The sequence below is a fragment of the Haematobia irritans genome, chromosome 2 (assembly GCF_050003625.1).
Source record: "Haematobia irritans isolate KBUSLIRL chromosome 2, ASM5000362v1, whole genome shotgun sequence".
In the NCBI taxonomy this organism is placed as follows: domain Eukaryota; kingdom Metazoa; phylum Arthropoda; class Insecta; order Diptera; family Muscidae; genus Haematobia; species Haematobia irritans.
The window spans coordinates 3,462,033-3,484,071 of NC_134398.1; the positions used below are offsets into that span (position 1 = coordinate 3,462,033).

General features: G+C 33.9%; 2 protein-coding genes across 8 annotated transcripts in view; one reads left to right on the forward strand and one right to left on the reverse strand.

The window, feature by feature from the left end:
- The first annotated feature begins 1,892 nt into the window (after nt 1-1,892).
- Nucleotides 1,893-13,635, forward strand: LOC142223272 (uncharacterized protein KIAA0513). The gene is made up of 6 exons (XM_075293142.1): nt 1,893-3,441; nt 5,783-5,849; nt 5,923-6,036; nt 6,106-7,014; nt 7,160-7,544; nt 7,613-13,635. The coding sequence occupies exons 1-6, from the start codon at nt 3,286-3,288 to the stop codon at nt 7,782-7,784; spliced, it is 1,803 nt and encodes a 600-aa protein (XP_075149257.1). The 5' UTR covers nt 1,893-3,285; the 3' UTR covers nt 7,785-13,635.
- Nucleotides 13,636-14,658: 1,023 nt separating this feature from the next.
- nrv1 (nervana 1) overlaps nt 14,659-22,039 on the reverse strand; it is a 47,523-nt gene continuing 40,142 nt past the window's right edge. For all 7 annotated transcript variants that reach the window (XM_075293148.1, XM_075293151.1, XM_075293149.1 and 4 more), the window contains exons 3-5: nt 16,890-17,147; nt 16,557-16,825; nt 14,659-15,458 (exon numbers count right to left, since the gene is read on the reverse strand). In XM_075293148.1, the coding sequence (XP_075149263.1) occupies nt 15,180-15,458; nt 16,557-16,825; nt 16,890-17,147 (806 nt within the window). In that variant the 3' untranslated portion in view covers nt 14,659-15,179. The remainder of the gene's footprint in view (nt 15,459-16,556; nt 16,826-16,889; nt 17,148-22,039) is intronic.

Consider the following 22,039-nt stretch of genomic DNA (forward strand, 5'->3'; position numbering starts at 1 on the left):
TTAGAAACAAATAACAAATCGTATTTGTTTTGTTTTGTGTAAAATAAAAATATGTTTTTCTTTATAATCTTTATTGGATAAATGGGATTTTTCATACGAATAAATTTTTGCTTGGACATATCAACACTGGAATGCTGGTTCTTCTCCACTTTATTATTCGATCAATGTGTGTCTATTTTTAAGAAAAATTAAAAATAGTCTTTCAACTGCACAGTTGTTCAGTCATTCATTTAAGGGTCTGACAAAAGCTTTGAGATACTATTTGCAAATTTTATTTGATGAAGTGGATTCGTTGAAAAATAAAAAAAGAAAACTTTAGAGAAACCACGGAGCCGATAATCTCACGTCTACCTCTTATTGAATTGATAGTGTGCTGGTACACTATAGAAACGTTATAAAATATTTGAAATTTAAAAAGTATAATGGGTAAAGAAATTATTGTCCTGCTATATCTAAGTTAACTGATACGGCAATTGGTGAAGCAAAAATCAGTGTTTGTGGGTAGGGAGTGTGCCAGTATCTCCCACACTGGCCAACCACGCCACTTTTAAGCTCTATTTTATTTCTTGCGTAACTCTACATAATTTGCGTAAAATTTAGTATCTGGGACTAATTTGAATCCATGAACAGATGTTATAGCTTATTGTAGGCAATTGATCAACATATGTGGGTTCCAGCTGCAACATCCGTCTAGTTTCGCTGCAAGTAGAGAATGCTGATGAGGACTGTGGTAATTCCATCTTGCAGCCTAAAAGGACTTTGTCCAAAAAAAATTGACAAACACACTTTTCCTCTCTTGGTTATGCTAGTTTTGTAGTTTTTGCTTCATTTTATAGCAAAAAATGTCGGTAATAATATAAAATTTTAGAATCACTTAAGATTTGTTCGAATTGGCTACCATTGATAGGAACTATGGCCTCCAAACAAGATCGTCACTTATATAATAATATTTTAATTTAGTGCCAACCTTACTCTCCAAAATGTCCCAGTCGCAAAAGTCCAAGGGATTGAGATCCCGATATTTTGGTGGCCTTGGACCTTCACTTTAAGCCATTGCTTGACGCGTGCTGAGTGATATTTCGATTAAACCTGGCCTTCACTTTTCGGATAATTTCTTTATAGTTATAACCGTAGTTTTCGTATTTTTGGATTCGATTGCCAGTATCATATTAGTAACGAGCAATGGTACGAGAAAAAAGGTTTTATACATATTCAAGTGCTAGAGGGATCTAATGGTAGCCACGCTTGAATGCCATAACGAAAGTCTTTATTTCTGGATACAATCGATCAAAATATATTTGTAAGCTTGTAAAAATTTAAATTAACAGTCGTTGGAATATATCTATCAGCTGTCAGACGAGCGGTTTAGAAATAATAGCAAGAAATTGGTTGCATTATATACTAGCCACACTGTGTTTTTTGCTTAATATTAATTAAAAATAAATAAAATCAGTTAAATGTTGGTTCCCATTTCTGATCCCCCTACTATTTATAGCGATAATTTTCCAGGTGTTTAACCCTCTTTCTCTAATAAGGAGGTATTACTTTTGATATTTTCTAATTTCAAATTTAATATTTAATTAAGTTTTATTTCATCATTGAATTTATTCATTTTTGAAGCAATATTCCTTGATTTTAGTTCAAAACATCCTCGAACATAACGGATTTTGTTTAGCTGCAAAAAAACACTACATAATGTTAATGTAACATAAAGTTTACATAGACAAGCTTAACAAGTGTTTTCGTTTCACCACCTCTTCTCATGAGAATGCGTGAAACATGTGTTCTCTTCTGCTAAAACCAAAACAGCAATTATAAAAGCTCTCTTCGGTCTCTTCCTATGTAGCGTATGAGTGGTTTCTTTCCTTTGCTGGCAAATGAATAGGCTTTAGTAGTTAGCTATAACACGGAGAAACAGGAGTGAATTGTAACAGCCACCGAAAACGAAGTAGATGACTTCTACAAAAGAAAAAAAGAAAATAATTAAAAGAAAGAGTTGTTAATAGAATTTGTACAAGTCGTTTTTGTTGACCAAGTCCAAACAAAAAAAAAAAAAAAGTGTCAAGTGTCAGCTTCTTAATAAAAAGTGCCTTTTTGTGAAGAGAAAGAGAGAGTTTTTATTTTTTTTCTTGGGCGTATATTTGTTTAGTTAGCCCTGTTCCATATGCTTAGTGAAAGTGAAGTGATGATGAAAACCATGAAAAATATGTTAACATAACAACTGTAAAAACGAATTGACAGTATGAAATACTGACACATTCAGACCCATATTAAATGCAAAGATTATCGAATATTGACGGCGCAGTGGCTGCCTATGCAAGTTGGGCCCTTGATGGCAGTGTGAAGTTCAAGGAATTCTTTTACAAAATCAAACTGCACAAGAGTGCGGCGAACGACTACAGTGTGTAAAAATCAATAATCCAGGAGGCACCTGCCTTCACAGCAACCCCCACCCCGCCCCATATTGGTGGTTTATTCGTTTGCTCGTCAAATAGGAAAACCGACAACGATTGTACAAGGGGTCGTAAGTCAGTTAGTCGGTCGGTCGGTCTTCCGCACATGTGTATGCAAGGGGATGTGTACAAATGAACAAAACAAAACCGAGACAACCACCAGAAGAGGAAACCACAATAACAACACCAACAATAGCAATTGCAACAACAAAACAACAATAATAAACAACAAAGTGTAATATACTATAATCGGTTAAATTGCGGGTTTCTGGACAGTGGCAGAGCAGTTACCGATGCTGCTGTGCTTTAGGCAGCTCAGTTAACTACAGACATCCGTCACGCAGATTTAAGCTTTCGCCATTTACGCTACTGTGCTGCATTTAGTTGTTATGTGACCAGTCAAGTACCATTATGACACATGTACAAAGACCGGTGGTACTGCGTCTGTGGCCCTTGCCCTTAGCATGAGGCAAGTGCACTAATTGACCACAAGTTCAATAGTTACGTTGAACTTATTGCTCGGTGTCTTTCCCCTGTGCTAGAAAAGATCTGTGCAAACGAGTCAAAGAGAGGGAAGCAAGAGAGGAAGAGGAGGGTGAGGAGAGTCTATCAAAATGTAAACTACTGGTAAAAATTGTATGCGAGTCTATCACGCATTCACAGCTGACTTTGGGCTATTTGCCCTTGTGTAGGCATTTTGTCTCTCTTAGAGAATACCGTTAGGTTTGTGTTGAGGGAATTTCCCCTTGCTGCCTTACAACCAACCAACGAGAAGGAAAATAGCAATAGCTAACTACCATAACAACAGCAACGATAAACAACAAACGACAAAATGTTCTCTTCCTCGCCACCACCGGCACCAGCCAACGGAGAGACATCACGCATTAAAAGCTTTATGGGCCGTACTCCGGCCATTGGCATATTAAAATCGAAATTCCTTACAGTGCTGGGAAATAGTAATGAATTATTAAATGGCATTTCATCAAAGGTGAGTTATGACCTCTAGTGAACAAACAAAAGCCATACACTGGCACACGCATAGATATACATAGTCCTGGGTCTTCCGGCCTGCACACACACACTCAAGCACACACATTAATGAGTTTCCTATTGCCCATATCCCATTACTCATTTCCGTTTCCACTTGGTAGGAGACATTTGTTGTTTATTGCAAAAACAAAGCGCTATTGAAGGGTGGGGAAGGCCGAGGACTCTGCTTGTATTACTGCTGCCTCTGTTAACCAGTGCTGCCGCTACTACTTCAATCGAAGTATTTTGCTTCATTTTCACAAAATTTACTTCGTCACTCCTTCTTCCAAAAATCTGCTTCACTTTTTGTTCTGCTTAAAATTTTTAAATTTTTCCCCATATTACCTAATTGTTTTTCCTATTCCTTTAATTACGATGAACATAGCGGTTTTAATCATTGAGCATATGCAAACCCTATTTTTCATCGCTGGAATGGCAACCCTTTATTTTAGAGGTATTTTAGTTAGAGATCATATGCTGAAACCATGTACCAAACTTCAGCTGGATCGGATGAAATTTGCTTCTCTTAGAGTCCCCGCAAGCCTAATTTAGGGGTCTGTTTATATGGGGGCTATACGTTAAATTGGACCGATATGGCCCATTTGCAATACCATCCGACCTACATCAATAACAACTACTTGTGCCAAGTTTCAAGTCGATAGCTTCTTTCTTTCGGAAGTTAGTGTGATTTCAACAGACGCACGGACGGACGGACGGACATGCTCAGATCGACTCAGAATTTCACCACGACCCAGAATATATATACTTTATGGGGTCTTAGAGCAATATTTCAATGTGTTACAAACAGAATGACAAAGTTAATATACGTCCATCCTATGGTGGAGGGTATAATAAAAAGAAATCTATTGTTTTGTTTTCAAAAATGTATGCTACTTCAATTTTATTCAATCTACTCCACTTTTTTCCAAAATCTACTTCACTCAATTTTTCACTAGCGGCAGCACTGCTGTTAACCTTGAAATTTTTGTTGGGAAGACACAAAACAAACACAAAAAACGCTGTACGAGTAAAAAAGTTGAAGAGTTGGGTTTGCGTTATTTTTTCTTCGTCGTCTTTTGTTCCATATGGCCGAGGGCTATAACATCAGCAAGCGTGACAGCATATGTTCCAAGGTTTTGTGCAATTCTGCTTAACGGCTCAGTACATTGAAACTAAGACAAACGCTAAGCAATGTGTTTTTGGGACGAATAGCAAGGATATGTGAGCCAGTAATTAATTGAAATCACAAATGTAAGAAGAGGGGCTGTGGACATGAAAATATAAGTGGCGAATAATGGGGTAATGTGTCAGTAGTTAGCCTTGAAAATGCATTTTTGTTTCGAAAGTCTGAAGAAATTTTGAAAACAGACAACACATGTATGTTAGTGGTACCATTTCAAGGATGTGTTTGGGTGTGTGTGTGTGCCGGAAAGTCTTTAATAGTTTAATTTCTGTTATCTTGTGCTTTGATCGGTGTCGGTTGGCGTGTGAAAGTTAATGAGTATGTTTTTTGCAAGTGGGCTTGTTTTATTAGAGCGATATTCATATCGGCCAAACCGAATCATATGTAGCCTTCTACATTCATATGTGGTCTATATGTAAATTAAGATATATGAAGGGAGCCACCATAGTGCAATGGTTAGTATGCCTGCTGTGCATATAAAGGGTCCTGGGATAAATCCCATTTTCGACCGAACACCATACAAATTTTTCAGTGGTGGTTTATTTTCTCTCAGTACTGCTGGTGACATTTCTAAGAGTTTTAATGCTTCTCTAAGAGGTTTCCGTATAATGTGAAACCGTACCAATAAAACGGAGATCCCTTGCCATTGATCTAAACATGGAATCGGGCAGCGCTCAGTGATAAGAAAGAAGTTCACCACTGAGTATAAAAAATAGCTAACCTAACTTAAGGTATATGGAAAAGACCACCTGGCAAGAACATTATTTCTAAGAATAAAAAACAAACAAAAAACATAAATTGGGAAATTTTTGATTTTTAAAAATTTTCGTTAGAAAATGAATATTTCTAAGTATTGCTTAAATTTCGCATCGATTACTTTGAACAATACAGCAGCTGCGGATTTTCATATCCTCATTAGTTGTCAAACTACTGATTCGAATTATTAGACATAGTGACAAAGTCAATTCTCATTTAATTTCTCAGTTCTAATAATATTGAGCATTGGGAATGTGGAATTGGGAATCTTTTTGTTGATGTTATAGAATCAATTATTAAACACTCTTGAAAATAACCCAAAATATAATGAAGACATGTTTCGTATTAATTATCATTTCAGCTTACTTTGAATATAAGTTCCAGTGACTCGGACTATTGTGATGATGATGAGGAGGAGGTACCCAAATGTAAGTAATTTAGTATTTTTGAAATTTCAAGGGACTAATGACATACACCTATTTTTATTTTTTTTGATTTCAGATGATGAGTCCATTGATTATACTAAAATCGATTACGAATCTCGTCGAGTCAAGGCCAGAAGGGCGCATGAAGAAATCATATCAGGGCGTTATAGACAACCAAATTTAGCACCAAGTATGACATTGCCATTTGGAAATAAATTTGAATAATTTCTTATTCGTATCCTTTCAATTGTGCTTTCAGGACCTCGCTTAGATGCCTTACGCAATCGCAAACAAGATAAATCCCGATCAGCATCATCCTCTTCGTCTTCGTCATCCTCAACATCGACTTCGTCACGTTCATTTAATGCCCATGCTCAAGACAGATCACATGTCAGTAGTACCACAAGATCAGATTCCATAGAGTCCAGACATTCGGGAGGCTATGAGAGAAAACGAGCTATAGCCGGAGCTCGACGGAGTGAGTTGGATGTTCAAAGAGATCTTATGAGACTTAATGACATGGCAAAATCGGCCAATGTAGCTGCTGTATCAGCCGCTGGAGCACCCGGAGGTGATATTTTACACCATCAGCCTACTGCACCTCATATTGAGGTACAACCTCCACATGATCGTGATCCTAGTAAATCGTCTATGGCCAATATGCCAGGAACAGCTTCGAATCATTCCATACGCGTGCCTCCGGTTAGGCGTAAAAATTCCAATAGCAGCACTCTAACCAGTCTACGTGATGATTTGGACTATCAGGTTAGTCCAAGTGGCGATTCAACGGACTGGCGCAATTTCATACGGTCGGAATCTCAAAATTCGGTGCCTTCATGGGCCTCTTCCATAAGTTTGGACTGCCGTACCGGTGAAGAGCCCATAAAAGAATTTATGAAATGTTTCGTGGAAACTGTCTTCACAAATGCCAATACCATCGATCTGGAATTGAAGTCAGAGTTTGGTGCCATGGCCCGCATGGAGATTGGCAGGCAATGGTTTGTTCGTTTCTTACTGATACAGAGGAATAAATCGAAACGTGTCGAAGAGGCCACCTTTCATTCGCTGATACAACATTGTGCGATAATATTGTTTGAGTGTGGAGAATGTTCGGATTTTGCTCCAGCTATGATAATAATGAATTTGAGTTTTCTCTTTTATCGTGAGAGTAAGTATGGGAAGAGAACAATGTGAAATTTAAATATTGTTCAGTTAAGAGATGAAAGTTGTTATTAATCGTGTGGAAAGGCAAATGACAGTAACATTTCCCTCTTTCTCTCTCTCTATATATATCTATCTCTGATTTTTCTCAGTTGAAGTTCCAGGTTGTGACCCATATCGTGAGTATTTGTGTACATTTCTACGAGAACAACCCATTTGGTTATCTCTGAGATTCTGGAATGCTGCGTTTTTGGAATGTATGGAATCGGAGAGAACCAATCGTCTGCAGTCTAAACAGAAAAAGCTGGAAAGACGCAAAGCTAAAGAGAAAGCAAAAGAAGAGACAAATAAACTGAAGCCAACTGAGGTGGGTGATAATGAAGAGAAGGCCTTGACGAAACCTGAAGTATCCGATTCAAGTTCATCACATCCTACCCAAGGCAATAGGACCAAAAAAGAAAAGCCCCCCAAAACAGATAATGAGGCAGCCCTTGATTTCGATAAAGAAATGGAGAATATAGCATTTAGGCTATTGGCGTAAGAACTTTTAATAAAACTGCATGTGCTATGATATGTCGGTATTAATGAGCCTATTCTCTTTCTAGAACTTTTACTAGCAATATACACGCTTTGGGTGCTCCCCAGGATCTTTGCATGGAATTCTTTAAAAAGCATCAAAGCTCTGTGGGTCTTAATAAAGAAAAATCCAAACTTATACGAGATAATGTACATCGTATCTACTATGAAACGGAAATATGGGGTTCTAAACAATCTTGAGAAATTCCATGAAACATACGACAAATACTCTAGTGAAGTTTTCCCGGAAAACTTCAGAGAAGACATCTACTTTAATTGCAAATACAAAATAAAATCCCTAGTTTTTTTAACGTAGTTAAATGAAATATTATTAATAATATAACAACAGCAATATGCTCATAAGAAAATCAAAATTTAAAATCAAATTTATAGTTGCGAGAAATTGTATTGTTAAAAATATTAAAAAAAATAGAATAAATATGAATGAAGGGAAAAGGAATTCAAAAGCAAATATTGAAAAAGCAAGCATTAAAGGAATAAAAGATTTTTTCAATAAACATAAAAAATACAATATATTGAAGTAACCAACAACACCATAGTATAATTCATAACTAATGTATAAAATTTAATTGTATGTTTTTTAAATTGTGATAAATTACTTTGTGATTTCAAATTGAAACTAAAACCAAAAATATTAAAAAAAACCAGAAAAAAATAAAACCCAACACAAATGGAAAATATTTGAAGAAAGAAAAAAAAAAACAACATTTAGCTAATTTTATATAATAAGAGAATAATAGAAATTGAAAAAAAAACATATATATTGAAACCAATGGAATGAATGGATTGAAAAATTCTATAAAACTTAGTAATGAAATCTCTAAAACTATTAAATACATCTGTATGTTTATCAAGCAAAAACCACTCATTGTATTTAACTAATAACTACAACAAGAAAACTAAAGCATAAAAAACCAACAATATATTATCTAATATTACCTACAACAATTTAACATAAATATCAACTTTAAATGTATTAGCATTTGAATATGAATTGACATTTGTAACGTCTTTTTATCTAACTCAAAAAATTGCCTCATTAACAATCCGTCAAGTGTAAAAAAATAAGACAAAAAAAAAAATATAAACAGAGAAATATCATTATTTTATAAATGACAATTTTAACTTAAAACAAAAAACAACATTCAACAAAAGTTAACAAACCAACAACTTTGTCTCATTCACATACATAACTACATATATAATAATTTCTTTGTAGATTTTGCATTATTTTTAACCATTTAACTTTGTTTAAGCAGTCGAACACGGTTATAACGAATCTGGATATAATCGTAGTTGGATTTTAATTGAATTTGGTTGTATTAAAATGTTTACAAATTTGAATTTTGCTTTCAATGAAACCTTTTTTTAGTTTTCTGTCGATTTTTCCTAAAACGGTATAGCCAGAGAAGGAATATGACCATGTTTGAAGAACATTTTTCGCAGCGGACATGGAATATTTGGGTCACAAAAATATTATGGTTGCCACACACATGTTGCATGTTTCTCGTGAAAAATAACATGATGCCTGTAAAATATGTTTAGGGTGATCTGCGTTTATTTGTTGTTCTTTGTAAACATGAGGTAATAATGGGAATACTTTATAAACGTGTTCGGCTATACTAGAGGCTGTAAGAGAGAGAGAGAGAGAGATAGAAACATATATACATCTTGACATTAAAAATATGCCCAAAGACAAATAAATGCAATAACCTATTTTGGCCACAGACGGCAATGGGACTCCAGAAAATGAAAAACGCTTTTCTTCATCTAAAGCAAGTACTACAAATAGTTTGCCGTCATTCCGGGAAGAACTACTTTTGTCACTTTCTCTCCTATAGTTCTAAAGATCATTTTCCTATTTTTTATGTTATGTCGCCCTCTGAGAGAAGGTTAGAGAAAACAATATGAAAATCTCATAGATGCTAATGAGATGGACAATTTAAGCTGCAAATTAAAACAAAAATGAATTAATTCGGTTTAAAATAATACATCGAATATGAAATATTTATCTATACTTTTAAATTTCTTCATCCAAATGCATGCAAACGTTCTTCTTCTTCTCTCCCATTACTTGCTTATCAATCAGAGTTGTCAGGTTGTGAAAGAGAGTAAATAGCCGAATGAGAGACTTTCCTTAAAGGCACTATATGAAACGAAGAAACGATATAAAGCCAGTGTGTTTATCTTTGAACGAGGTAGTTTGTTTGAATTTCGATTTTTTGTTTGTTTTGAATTTGGAAAATTGTTCTAATACACGTCTTTAAATTTTAAACTTAATGACAAAATTTTTAGAGCTAAATTTTTTGGTTTACTTCAAATAATTTTTAGGAGGCAAATCACTCTTGGCATTTCACAAAATATCAAAATGGCTCTTCTTACAATAGTGAATAGTCTAAGTAAGCCTGAATCTTAATCGGGCTGCCACTTTAACCTAACCTAACCTACAATAGTGATGGTAAAATTATTTCAATAATTGGCCCTTGTTATAGTGTCTCATAAGAGTCTATTGTAGCGATGGAGAATCGAAAATCGAAGTGTGAAATGCTGTCAGGATTATTGGTCGTGGTGAACTTCTGAGCAACGTTCGTTAGTCTGTTACAGTGGATAACGGATATAAGAAATTCAGACAAATACACAATTTTGGTTTCTTATATGCGTTTTTTTCTTATAGGCAATTATTTATCAAAATAAAAAGAGGACATGGTGTTTTTAATGACTCTCTTATATGCATAATATTCTTATTTGAGATGTGCTTATATCCGTTACCTACTGTATTTTAATTTCCGAATAAAATAAGATATCGCCTTGAAACTGTAATTGTATATCGGATGATATTCCAAATGGTTGAAGACAGTCCATAATAAAATTAACATTATAAGGCGATCTCGTAAATGGATATCGACCTGGTTGATGCATAAACACAAAATTTGTTTCTGATTCAATCACGAAATTAATTGATCCAATTAATTTTTTAATTGAAATGTCTTCAATCATAGAAATAATAGTATCAATTAAAAAACTAATTGGAAGTCAATTATAAAATTAATTGATCCAATTAAAAAATTAATTGAAACTAGTTTTGTCTCAATTAAATTTTTTTTAATCAATTAAATTTTTAATTGAATATTTTTTTTAGATTTTAAGACTTTAATTGGAAACATTTTCGTGAATTCTTTTTATACCCTCCACCATAGGATGGGGGTATATTAACTTTGTCATTCCGTTTGTAATACATCGAAATATTGCTCTAAGACCCCATAAAGTATATATATATTCTGGGTCGTGGTGAAATTCTGAGTCGATCTGAGCATGTCCGTCCGTCCGTCCGTCTGTTGAAATCACGCTAACTTTCGAACGAAACAAACTATCGACTTGAAACTTGGCACAAGTACTTGTTATTGATGTAGGTCGGATGGTATTGCAAATGGGCCATATCGGTCCACTTTTACGGACCCCCAAATTTTGCTTGCGATTCCTCTACGAGAAGCAAATTTCATCCGATCCAGCTGAAATTTGGTACATGGTGTTAGTATATGGTCTCTAACAACCACGCAAAAATTGGTACACATCGGTCCATAATTATATATAGCCCCCATATAAACCGATCCCTCGATTTGGCTTGCGGAGCCTCTACGAGAAACAAATTTCATCCGATCCGGTTGAAATCTGGTACATGGTGTTAGTATATGGTCTCTAATGACAATGCAAAAATTGGTCCACATCATTCCATAATTATATATAGCCCCCATATAAATCGATCCCCTGATTTGGCTTGCGGAGCCTCTAAGAGAAGCAAATTTCATCCGATCCGGCTGAAATTTGGTACATGGTGTCAACATATGATCTCTAACAACAATGAAAAAATTGGTCCATAATTATATATAGCCCCCATATAAATCGATCCCCTGATTTGGCTTGCGGAGCCTCTAAGAGAAACAAATTTCATCCGATCCAATTGAAATATGGTACATGGTGTTAGTATATGGTCTCTAATGACAATGCAAAAATTGGTCCACATCATTCCATAATTATATATAGCACCCATATAAACTGATCACCTGATTTGACCTCCGAAGCCTTTTGGAAGACCAAAATTCATCTGATTCAGTTGAAATTTAGTACATGGTGTTAATATATGGCCTCAAACACCCATGCAAAAATTGGTCGAAATCGGCCCATAATTACATATAGCCCCCATATAAACCGATCCCCAGAGTTGACCTCCGAAGCCCCTTGGAAGAGCAAACTTAATCCGATTCGGTTGAAATTTGGTACATGGTGTTAATATATGGCCTCAAACACCCATGCAAAAATTGGTCGAAATCCCATAATTATATATAACCCCTATATGAACCTTGGAAGAGCAAACTTAATCCGATTCGGTTGAAATTTGGTACGTGATGTTAGTATATGGTATCCAACAACCATGCAGGAATTGGTTCATATCATTATGTATAGCCCCCATATAAACCGATCCCCAGATTTGACCTCCGGTGCCTTTTGGAGAAGCAAAATTCATCCGATCTGGTTAAAATTTTGTACGTGGTGGTAGTATATGATAATTAAGAACCGTGCCAAAAGTGGTCCATATCAGTCCATAATCATATGGACTAACTCACAATTTAGAAAACGGTGTTAAGAAGTTTTAAGATACCACAACCCAAGTAATTCGATAGTGGATGACATTCTTTCGTAGAAGTTTCTACGCAATCCATGGTGGAGGGTTTATAAGATTCGGCCTGGCCGAACTTACGGCCGTATATACTTGTTCTGTGTATGATGTTACTAACATCGGTACTCTAAGCACTAAAAACCATTGATCACAATGGCATGAATAGTCTAAGTGAGCCTGAAATAAAGGGCTGCCACTATACCTAACCTAACCTATCGGTCCATAATTATATATGCCCCCCCCCCTTATAAACTGATCTATTACAAAATTCGATTTTTATGTCTACAATAGGCTCCAAATGAACTATTTTTAAATTTAGAAAGTCATCTTAAGAAGATACCTTGTTATCTGTAATAAGAAACCTTGTCATCTGTAATACTACACTGAGAAAAGAGTTTTCTTTTCAGAGGAAAATTCAATCGACTGTCTGGCAATATGAATCGTAGATTTCTGTAGCTTTATTCCCCATAGTATCCATTTCCGGGGCAACAAGAGGTTCATATATAAACTTCAATGATTGTAGTCACCCTCTAAAAAGTTTCATTCAGATATATTCGCTGGATTATTATATTGATTTTGTTTTTTTTTTCTTATAAAATTTTCAGTTTATGTATATGTCATCTAAAAAGTCTAGTAGATAGATCTTTTAAGTGTTTCTCACCACAGAATATTCAAATTTACATTACTAATATCTTCATACTACAAAACTAGAATATATTTTTTATTTTTACCCAATTTTTCAACTAATATATAAAAAAATTTAAAAAAACCTAAGGTTTCTTTTGCAAACAAAAAGTATTAAAACAATTTCTTAATGATAATCCATAAAAAAATTAAGAAAACAAATTAACTATAAACCCTAAAAGAACTAACTAAAGTTGTGCACTGTTTGTTTTGTCCTTTTTCTAAGAAAATATAAAAAAAATATCATCTTACAAGTCACCAACTATTTACCTATGAAAAATAAAAATTCAAAGAAACATGTAATTTACCAAAGAAATAAAGAAAAAAAAAACTATAAAAGAATAAATACCAAATAAAGATGAAAATAAAACAAATACCCTTTCTCTTAGTCAGCTAGATGGCTAGCTGATTGTTATTGACTTGATTTATTGAATAAATAGGGGTTTCCGTTACGTTTTTTTTATTCAAATTTATTTTGTTTTACTTTATTTTAATTATTAATTAAAAGATAAATTAAATTTGTTTATGCATATTAGGTGTACAAGTTTTTGAAACATTATTTTGGTAACATATATTGCCATAATTTTTCCAAAATAAAACTTAGGAAGGAGAAACGATGAACACAACTAATTTAACAATAAAATATTGGCTGGGGAAAAACAAAACGAAGAAGTAAGTGAAGATGGAGGAAAATAGGGTACAAGAGTAAGTGAAGGACTAAAATTATTAAAATTTATGAAGAGTTTATATGTATAAATTATTATCAATCTGCTGATTTGTAATGTTTGCAATTTTTCTATTTGTTATGATTAAAAAGAAGAACAATACTGAAATAAAAATTAAACTTAAACAAATTGTGAAAGAGCTGAAAAATTTGATAATTTAGGCTATAGCTTTAATAAAACTATAGAGAATTGAATTCTTTATTATTTTACAGCACATCTATTTCGTTTTCAACTTTAAAAGAAACCTTTAGCCGCTTGAAAAGACAACAAAAATGCTAACACTAAGTTTATCTGGTGTTTTTTTTGTTTGTTTAAAGAAATAGACCATAAAATAGTAAAATATAATTATTATTATTTGTAATAATTTGTTGGTTCTTTCATAAAGACTATACAATCATAATAACAATGAACAAAAAAAAAAAAAATAAAATAATAAAAAAATAGTAAAACAAAAGTACTTTCTAGTAAGTAAATACAGCATTTTTAAGGGCATTCGCTCTCTTCCACTTAACACTCTCACCAATATAACATGGGGGGCAGTGAGCTTGCCTAACGGCTTTGTGTTGTTATCTTGGATTGTTACAACAATTCTTGAAGCATACTTTTAGGCGCACATATACATTGTATGGCAAGAGTGCAGTGTAGGGATGTGCGTTTAGAAGTTTTTTTTTATGCTTTCTGGAGGTTTAGATGTTTTTTTTTCTCTATATCCGTATGATTTATGGCTGAGGGATTGGTATTAAATATGATTTTCATTTGTTTTGTTAGGCTGGTGTTTGTTTCTTTACTTTTTACATACGTATATATATATATTCATTCATTACCATTTAACACTTAACACTTTTACAATGATCTAATTAATAACAAATAACATCTTATAAAGTATATAATTTTTTTTTCGCTTTGCTTACGAGTTCTCAGTAATGAAGTTTTGTGGTTTGGGAGTTAAGAAAGAAGACGGAAAAAGGTATAGATTACATTAGGCTTCTATATGTATGTATATTTGATAGTTTTTTTTTTATAGAATTAAAATCACATTTGACATTAGGCTCGACGACTTTCTGTTGTTGCTATGACATTGAAAAAATTCCTAAAGGCGGTTTGTCGTTAACATTTACATAGTTTTCTAATTTTGTAAGTATTAGCTATTACACATTAGCATAGTAGTTGGCGGTACTAAACATATAGAGTTTGAACCAAGATCTATAACTACCGGAACCGACACGGTTCAATTAAGGATGACAAATATTATTGAGTTCTATTGTTGAGTTATGAAGCCGGAAGGTGCAGTGTTATGAAGAAGTGGTTGAATGATGCGGATTTTCTGGTTTTCTTCTTTCATTTCTGGGCTACAGAAATTAACTGTCCGAGCTAAGAGGTGTTAATGGCATTCTCTATTGTTGGTGTAGTAATAATGGTGTGGCTTGTGGTGGAGATGACTTTTGTTGTAGTGTTATACTTTTCCACTGCTGGCTGTGTTGATTACCGGCTCTAATCAATGAAGAGTTGGAAGGTAACAGATCCTTGACGATCGCGTGCACTGCCACTGTATTTAATATTTTCAGCCCAGGCACGACATTCTATGTTCAACATAGTTCCCACTGGCAAGTTATCGAATTGCACAGCAATCAAAGGGCTCAAATAGTTGGGTTGATTCAGATAAGGATAATAGTAGGAGGCGAAGCCTTGTGATGGATAATAGTTGATAGATGTAAGCTTTTCAACATCCTTGCCATGGTTGCCATTGCAGGATACCCAGACTTGTTTACGCTGCAAATGAAAATGAAATGAGAATTAGAAGGAAATAAAAATGACGTGTACACTCAAAGAAATTTGTTACTAATAAGAGAGAGAGAGCGGTCAAAACTTCACGAGGAGGATTGTTGGAGCAATACCAGATTCTAAAAATTAAAAAACCAACAACACTATCGTGTATTTTTTTTTTATTATTTATATAATAATTCTATAAAAGGTGGCAAACACTGTGAGGCGTGTCGTTTGGATGCCCTCTTCGTTAAGAGGGAAAAGTCAGGCATAATAAGAATATTCAGGGGAAGCTCCCCAAACCCCTAAATATGGATGAGAGACTCATACCAGTTTTTATGGTACAGAGTTGGCAGACATGGAGTATGAGGGTACTAATATAAAGGAAAAATTAACAATTTGGGAAAAGCGGCGACTTTTTTCACATAAAACTGTGTTAGCTCCTCCGGAAAGAACACGTTTTCTCGATATGGCTATTGATTCCTATTTCGTTGGGTACTTGATTAATTTATGAATGCAAAAAAAAGGAAACTAAGTATCGTGTGGCAAAGACGAAGGGCTAATTATAGAATCGGGCAGCTCTAAGATATAGGTTAGGTTAAAGTGGCAGCCGGATTAAGATTCAGGCTCACTTAGACTATTCAGTCCATTGTGCTCTAAGATATAAGAGAAAAGTTCACCACTTGTGGTATCGCAATGACTGAACAATGACCCAACAAACAGTGATGGGCTGCCACTATACCTAACCTGTGGTTGATGGGGCAGCAGTACATAGCCCCTTTATACTATGGAGAATAGACTTAAATGTACTTTTGAGTAGTCGATGTGGATCACACCATATGGAAACGTTGGCAATAAATTTTTCGGCCATCTCCTTCGGAGCCCTGTTTAGAAAGATCCCTAGTCCAATAGATACACGTTTCGTCGACTCTAAAGAAACAACACAACTTCATAGGATTGCGTTTAAATTTTGCAATGCAATATAGCCGGTGAGTCTAAGTACTTATTGGACCACTCTTACATATGGGCTTGCATACGGCATCCATTTAGTATCATACCATTGCCTCCCTTTTTACCCTACTTTAAGTTTCTTAAAGCACTTACTTCCTCGGCAGGTGTAGCGGTAATGTGAGTTTTCAATTGTTCAGGCATATCTTCAGGCAAGTTAGCTGGATCATCATAGTATTCAGGAATCCAGTTGAAGATTTTGTTCAACTTCAAGAAAACGCAGGGACGAGAATTGTTATAGCCATAAGCATTACTGGGAGCGCAAGGGCCAAATTTTTTAATATCTACAGCGCATACATCTTGGGAAGTAATGTTGTCTTTGAAGGTGCAAAGTTTTTGACCATTGGGATGTGTTTGATTATAATCTAAAAAAAAGAAAATACCAAAAAAATCACTCTTGGTCCTTATCGGAAATTGCGTTGTACTTACCCTTCATGAAGGTATCCAAAAGATCAATCCAATATTGTTTCTCTTTGGCAATTTTTGTATCGAATTGAATAACGGAACCACGTAAAGTATCATCGCTAATAGGGCGGAAACCCAAGCCAGGATTTGTGCCAATCAATGAACTATCCAATTGCCATTTGGGTTCTCTTTCTTCCAGTGTGCTAAGCATGGTACGCATACAAATTGCGAATAGACCAGCTAAGACGGTGTAGAAAATAGCATAAAACAACCATAGTTGTGCTGCAAAAAGGGGGAAAATAAAACTGGGCAATTAAAAAAAGATGGCAGATTTAGAAAAAAAATAAATTTTTTCATACAATACTTAAATAACGTAAAAAATTTTAAATTGTTTGGACTCAAAAAAAAAAAAAGTGGACGCTGATCAAAAAAAACATTTATATCATTTTCTCAGTAAAAACTCCATTCAGAACTAAGCATTATTTTTTCATTGCGAAAAGTAAGGCTCTACACGGATGAAAAAGACTGTTTTTCATATGTTTGGCTATAAACATTATATGTTTGGAACACAAATTTTTAAACACAATATTTTTGAGTGCAAGCATATAATGTTCATAAACTAGCATAACATGTTTGATGCATATATGTTAATATGTTAGAACATATTATGTTTGGGACATAAAATGTTTGTAAATATAATATGCTTGGATGCAAACATATATTAATTTAGAAATAGCCTATAAACATATATGTGTTTAGTAGCTTGGAGCGCTATTTAACAGGGAGCGATATTGAATTAAGTTGGTGGTTGTTGCTTGTTATTACACAATTAAAATTTTATTTTTCCTTGGGCAATTGATCAGCTACTTCTTTGATCCTTACAAACTGTGTGGTCCGCTGTTCGAATCCCCGTCCGGCAAAAGGTAAAATTAAAATAAAAAAATCATACAATTGGATAATTTCTTCTACAATGTTTGTATTACAGAAAAAGGTGCTAAGAACTAAAAAATCTCGTGGAAGTGAGAAAGATGTGGGGGAATATACAATTGGGCAGAAACAAAATTTTGAGCATTCAGGTCGAAAACCTATGTTGTTAGCACCTATATTACCTGTTTATTTTCATAATTCATTATGATTGTAAATATATAAATAAATAAATAAAATTTTGAGCACAATATTGTTTGGGAGAATTTTTTTTAAGCATATAATATTTTTGGGTGCAAAATGCTTCCAAACATATTATATGTTCACATAATAACATATTGTTTTTTGGAAGACAACATTATTGAATTTGGATGCAAAAATACAAAATGTTTGGATCTTAGACTACCCAAACATATATTGTTTAGACCAATATGCTTTCAAACATATTATATATTGGAAGAGATCAAACATATAAATGTTTGGGCAATACCCAAAAATGTATATGCTTGAAGCAAAATATGTTTGGGAGTATATGTTACAGAAGCGATTTTTTGTGAGCGTGTAGATGGCGCCATCATATCAATAAATTAGCTTTTGTTTACAAAAAGAGGAAAAATAAAATTGGGCGACTAAGTAAAAGTAAAAAGGGGTGGCAGATTTCAGAAAAATTGTATTAATTTTTTTTTACAATTAAATCTTTATTATAATTTTTAAATTTTTTTATAATTTTAAAATTTTTGATCTCAAAAAAAAAAAAAAAAATAAATAAATAAATAAATAAATGTTGACGATGATCGAAAGAACATTTACATATTTTTCGCAAGAAGAAAAACGATTCAGAACAAGACATTATTTTGTCATTGCAAATCAGAGGCGCTCGTTGTGTCAAAAACCACAAAATTATTACAAAAATTACTTTAGTAAGTATTGTTTGAATATCCATAATATGTATTATGAATTCTTGCCTTTTTTCAATTATTTTTCTGGACAGAGCTGTCTTTCCGAAAGAAGGTTGTCCTTCACATTTTCTCTCTTAACAAAAGCGAGTAAATCTAAATTGCCTTTGTTTCATTCTAGAGAATTTCAATGGAACTATTTGCATACTTCTAGGCGCATACATATAAGAGACAAGAGAAGACCAGTGTTGTCAGTATTGGGGATTTTTCCCCAAATCGGGGATAATTTATTGTGGATGGGGACGACATTTTTGAGTTGGGAACTTGGAGATTTGGTGGGGAATTTCCACAAATTTGGGGATTTTTATGGGGAATTTTCGAAATCTAATCAGGTTTACCCCCATTTTCATGGAGCTCAGTTTATGCTACATTAGCTAACGAACTTTTAAACCGTACTATAGACATATCTGTCATGTTGCCTATATATCCTATAATCCAGTTAGGAACATAACTGCTGAAAATGTTCAATCAAAGTTAACCGGGGAGAACATATTTGCAATTTATTTTCTGTTAACTGGCAGTTAAAACCTAACGGAGCTACATGCAAATTGGGAAGCCACCGTGGTGCAATGGTTAGCATGCCCGCCGTGCATACACAAGGTCGTGGGTTCGATTCCTGCTTCGACCGAACACCAAAAAAGTTTTTCAACGGTGGATTATCCCACCTCAGTAACGCTGGTGACATTTCTGAGGGTTTCAAAGCTTCTCTAGGTGGTTTCACTGCAATGTGGAGCGCCTTTCGGACTCGGCTATAAAAAGGAGGTCCCTTGTCATTGAGTTTAATATGGAATCGGGCAGCATTCAGTGATAAGAGAGAAGTTCACCAATGTGGTATCACAATGGACTGAATAGTCTAAGTGAGTCTGATACATCGGGCTGCCACCTAACCTAACCTACATGAAAATTGCCGTTCGAGTTATAGTATGTATGGAACTTCTACATGTTTAAAAAAAAGGCTTAAAGAAGTACCGGGAATCTTCAAATATAAAACATCTTTTCGATCTCCCATTTTTATTTCTCGAACATTTTGATAAAATTCGCACTTTAAAAAAAAATCGATTACTCTTTACACAAATAATTAATTCTGATGAGGGCTTGTATCAGATGATATTTTGAGCACCCGTTTCCTGGTTTTGTGTTTTGTAATCTTCAACTTATTGTAACTCGCAAACTGGTATAACAACAATTTCAGCAGAGCCTATTCCTTTACTTTTTTTTTCAAAAAAAAACTTGTCAAAAATGTATTGGGGATTTTTGTGGGGTATTTTAAATTAAATTAGAGATTTTTGGGGATGAAAGCGTTCCATTTTGGGGACAAGAGCCTGGAAAATACTGGCAACACTGGATAAGACAACTATTTTTCAGCGACTGATCAGACATTTAATTCCGAACGGAAAACGTACATAAAATTTGTACCAATTAGCTTAAAGTAAGCCCGGAAGAAATGACGAATACTCCGGTACAAAAATTAGTACAAACGTACATAAAATGATGTACAAGTAAACTGAAATTTGCCATACTTTTTGCCATTGAAAATAAAAGTATTAATTTTTAGGGCCTGCTATAGCATATATAATTTTTTTTAATAAAATAATTTCCCTCTGTTTTGTATCTCAAATCATACAAAACACCTGCGTGATCTTATCCTCTACAAGTATTTAAATTATTTCTATTTGTTTGATATCTAAGCTACCCCACACATTGTTTGTATATGAATAAATTGTGGTTTTATTTTGAAAAAATGAATTATTAGAATTTTTATTTAGCAAAAAAAAAAGGCAAATATATGTACATATGAAAAATACTTGTAATTGTAAATTAACACGTTTGCCATACCCAATGAAAATTATATCGGCAAATAAGGAAATGACAACATTTCGGTGCCTTTTTCCAAGCCAGTTACCCACTCAGTCTGTCCATCCATCCATCCATTTAGACCAATAGCTGCTAGCAGTTACATACTTGTTCTGCAGCTTCGGTACATGTGATTTTAGTGTTCTACGTTTACATTTATGTAAGTTCGTTCCACTTAAAACCCAGACAGTGGCTGTAGATTAAACACTCATTACAAATGTAAATAGACTTGGTGTGATAATTTATGAGTAGCATGGAATGGTATCCAAATTGCCACCGGGATAATAGACTATGAAAATACTGACGATATTTATGTAGATATCTATTTCAACCTTAGAGATATATATATATATTATTACATACGACCATTATCCCAAAGGAAAAAAACGGCGGAAAAAGTCTATCATATACAAGTTTGACGACAGAGGTGGTAATATAAGATTTTTTGTAATAAAATGCTTCTGTATTAAGGTGTAATGGATGAGGTATAAGAATTGATTAAAGGCAGTTTTTGGGATCATAATATAACCTTGACATGATTAGAAAAAACAACCCTCCCCATGCATAAGAACATCGATTTCTCCGAAAAAAAAATGCAAAATGGTAGAAAAAGAACATCTGCATAGCAATTTTTTGTGCAAAAATAGTGGTAATATTTTAAAGCATGCAGGTCGAAAATAAACAATTTAATTTTAGTAGAGATTAGAGATATTTTTACACTACACAGATTTTTTTAACCAACATTACGCTCATATCTGGGAGATATTACTTAACTTCCAATTTGTTGGTTTTTGAATTTTTGGGAAAAATTCGATTTTCAATTTTTGTTTCAGATTACACAGAAATACTATAGATTTTACGAAAAGATGTATTTTTTAAAACTGCGTTATGTTGTTTTAAATGCAACAAATTTCGAAGATTTCTGTCAAAATTTTAAGACATAAGAATTTTTTTCTGGTTGTATCTTAAAAGATACAGTGCGCATTTAGGGGTTAATTTTGATTTCAATAATTCTAAAACTATTTGCATGTAAGCCTGATATCAATGCAAATTATGTACAACATATTATTATAATATTTATTCGAGCTTATTGGACAAGAAAATGAAGGGATTTGATACTATACGCAGAGAAGGAATATGATCACCAAAATGTTATTATTGGACCGAGAACATGTTTGTCCCAAAAATGTGGTTTTCTCGCGAAAAATGTACAGGGTTGCCAAAATCAGATACATAATTTCTAAAAAAATATATGGTTGCGACAAATATGTTATATGTTCCTCGTCAAAAAATAACATTTTGCTCTTGAAACATGTTTGATGTGATCATATTCTTTCTCTGGGTGTATGGTTACTGAAAAGAGAATACCTGATACCAATCTACACAAGCCTGACTCCACACATGTTTCCACGCTGGATAATTCGAATTTCCATAACCTTT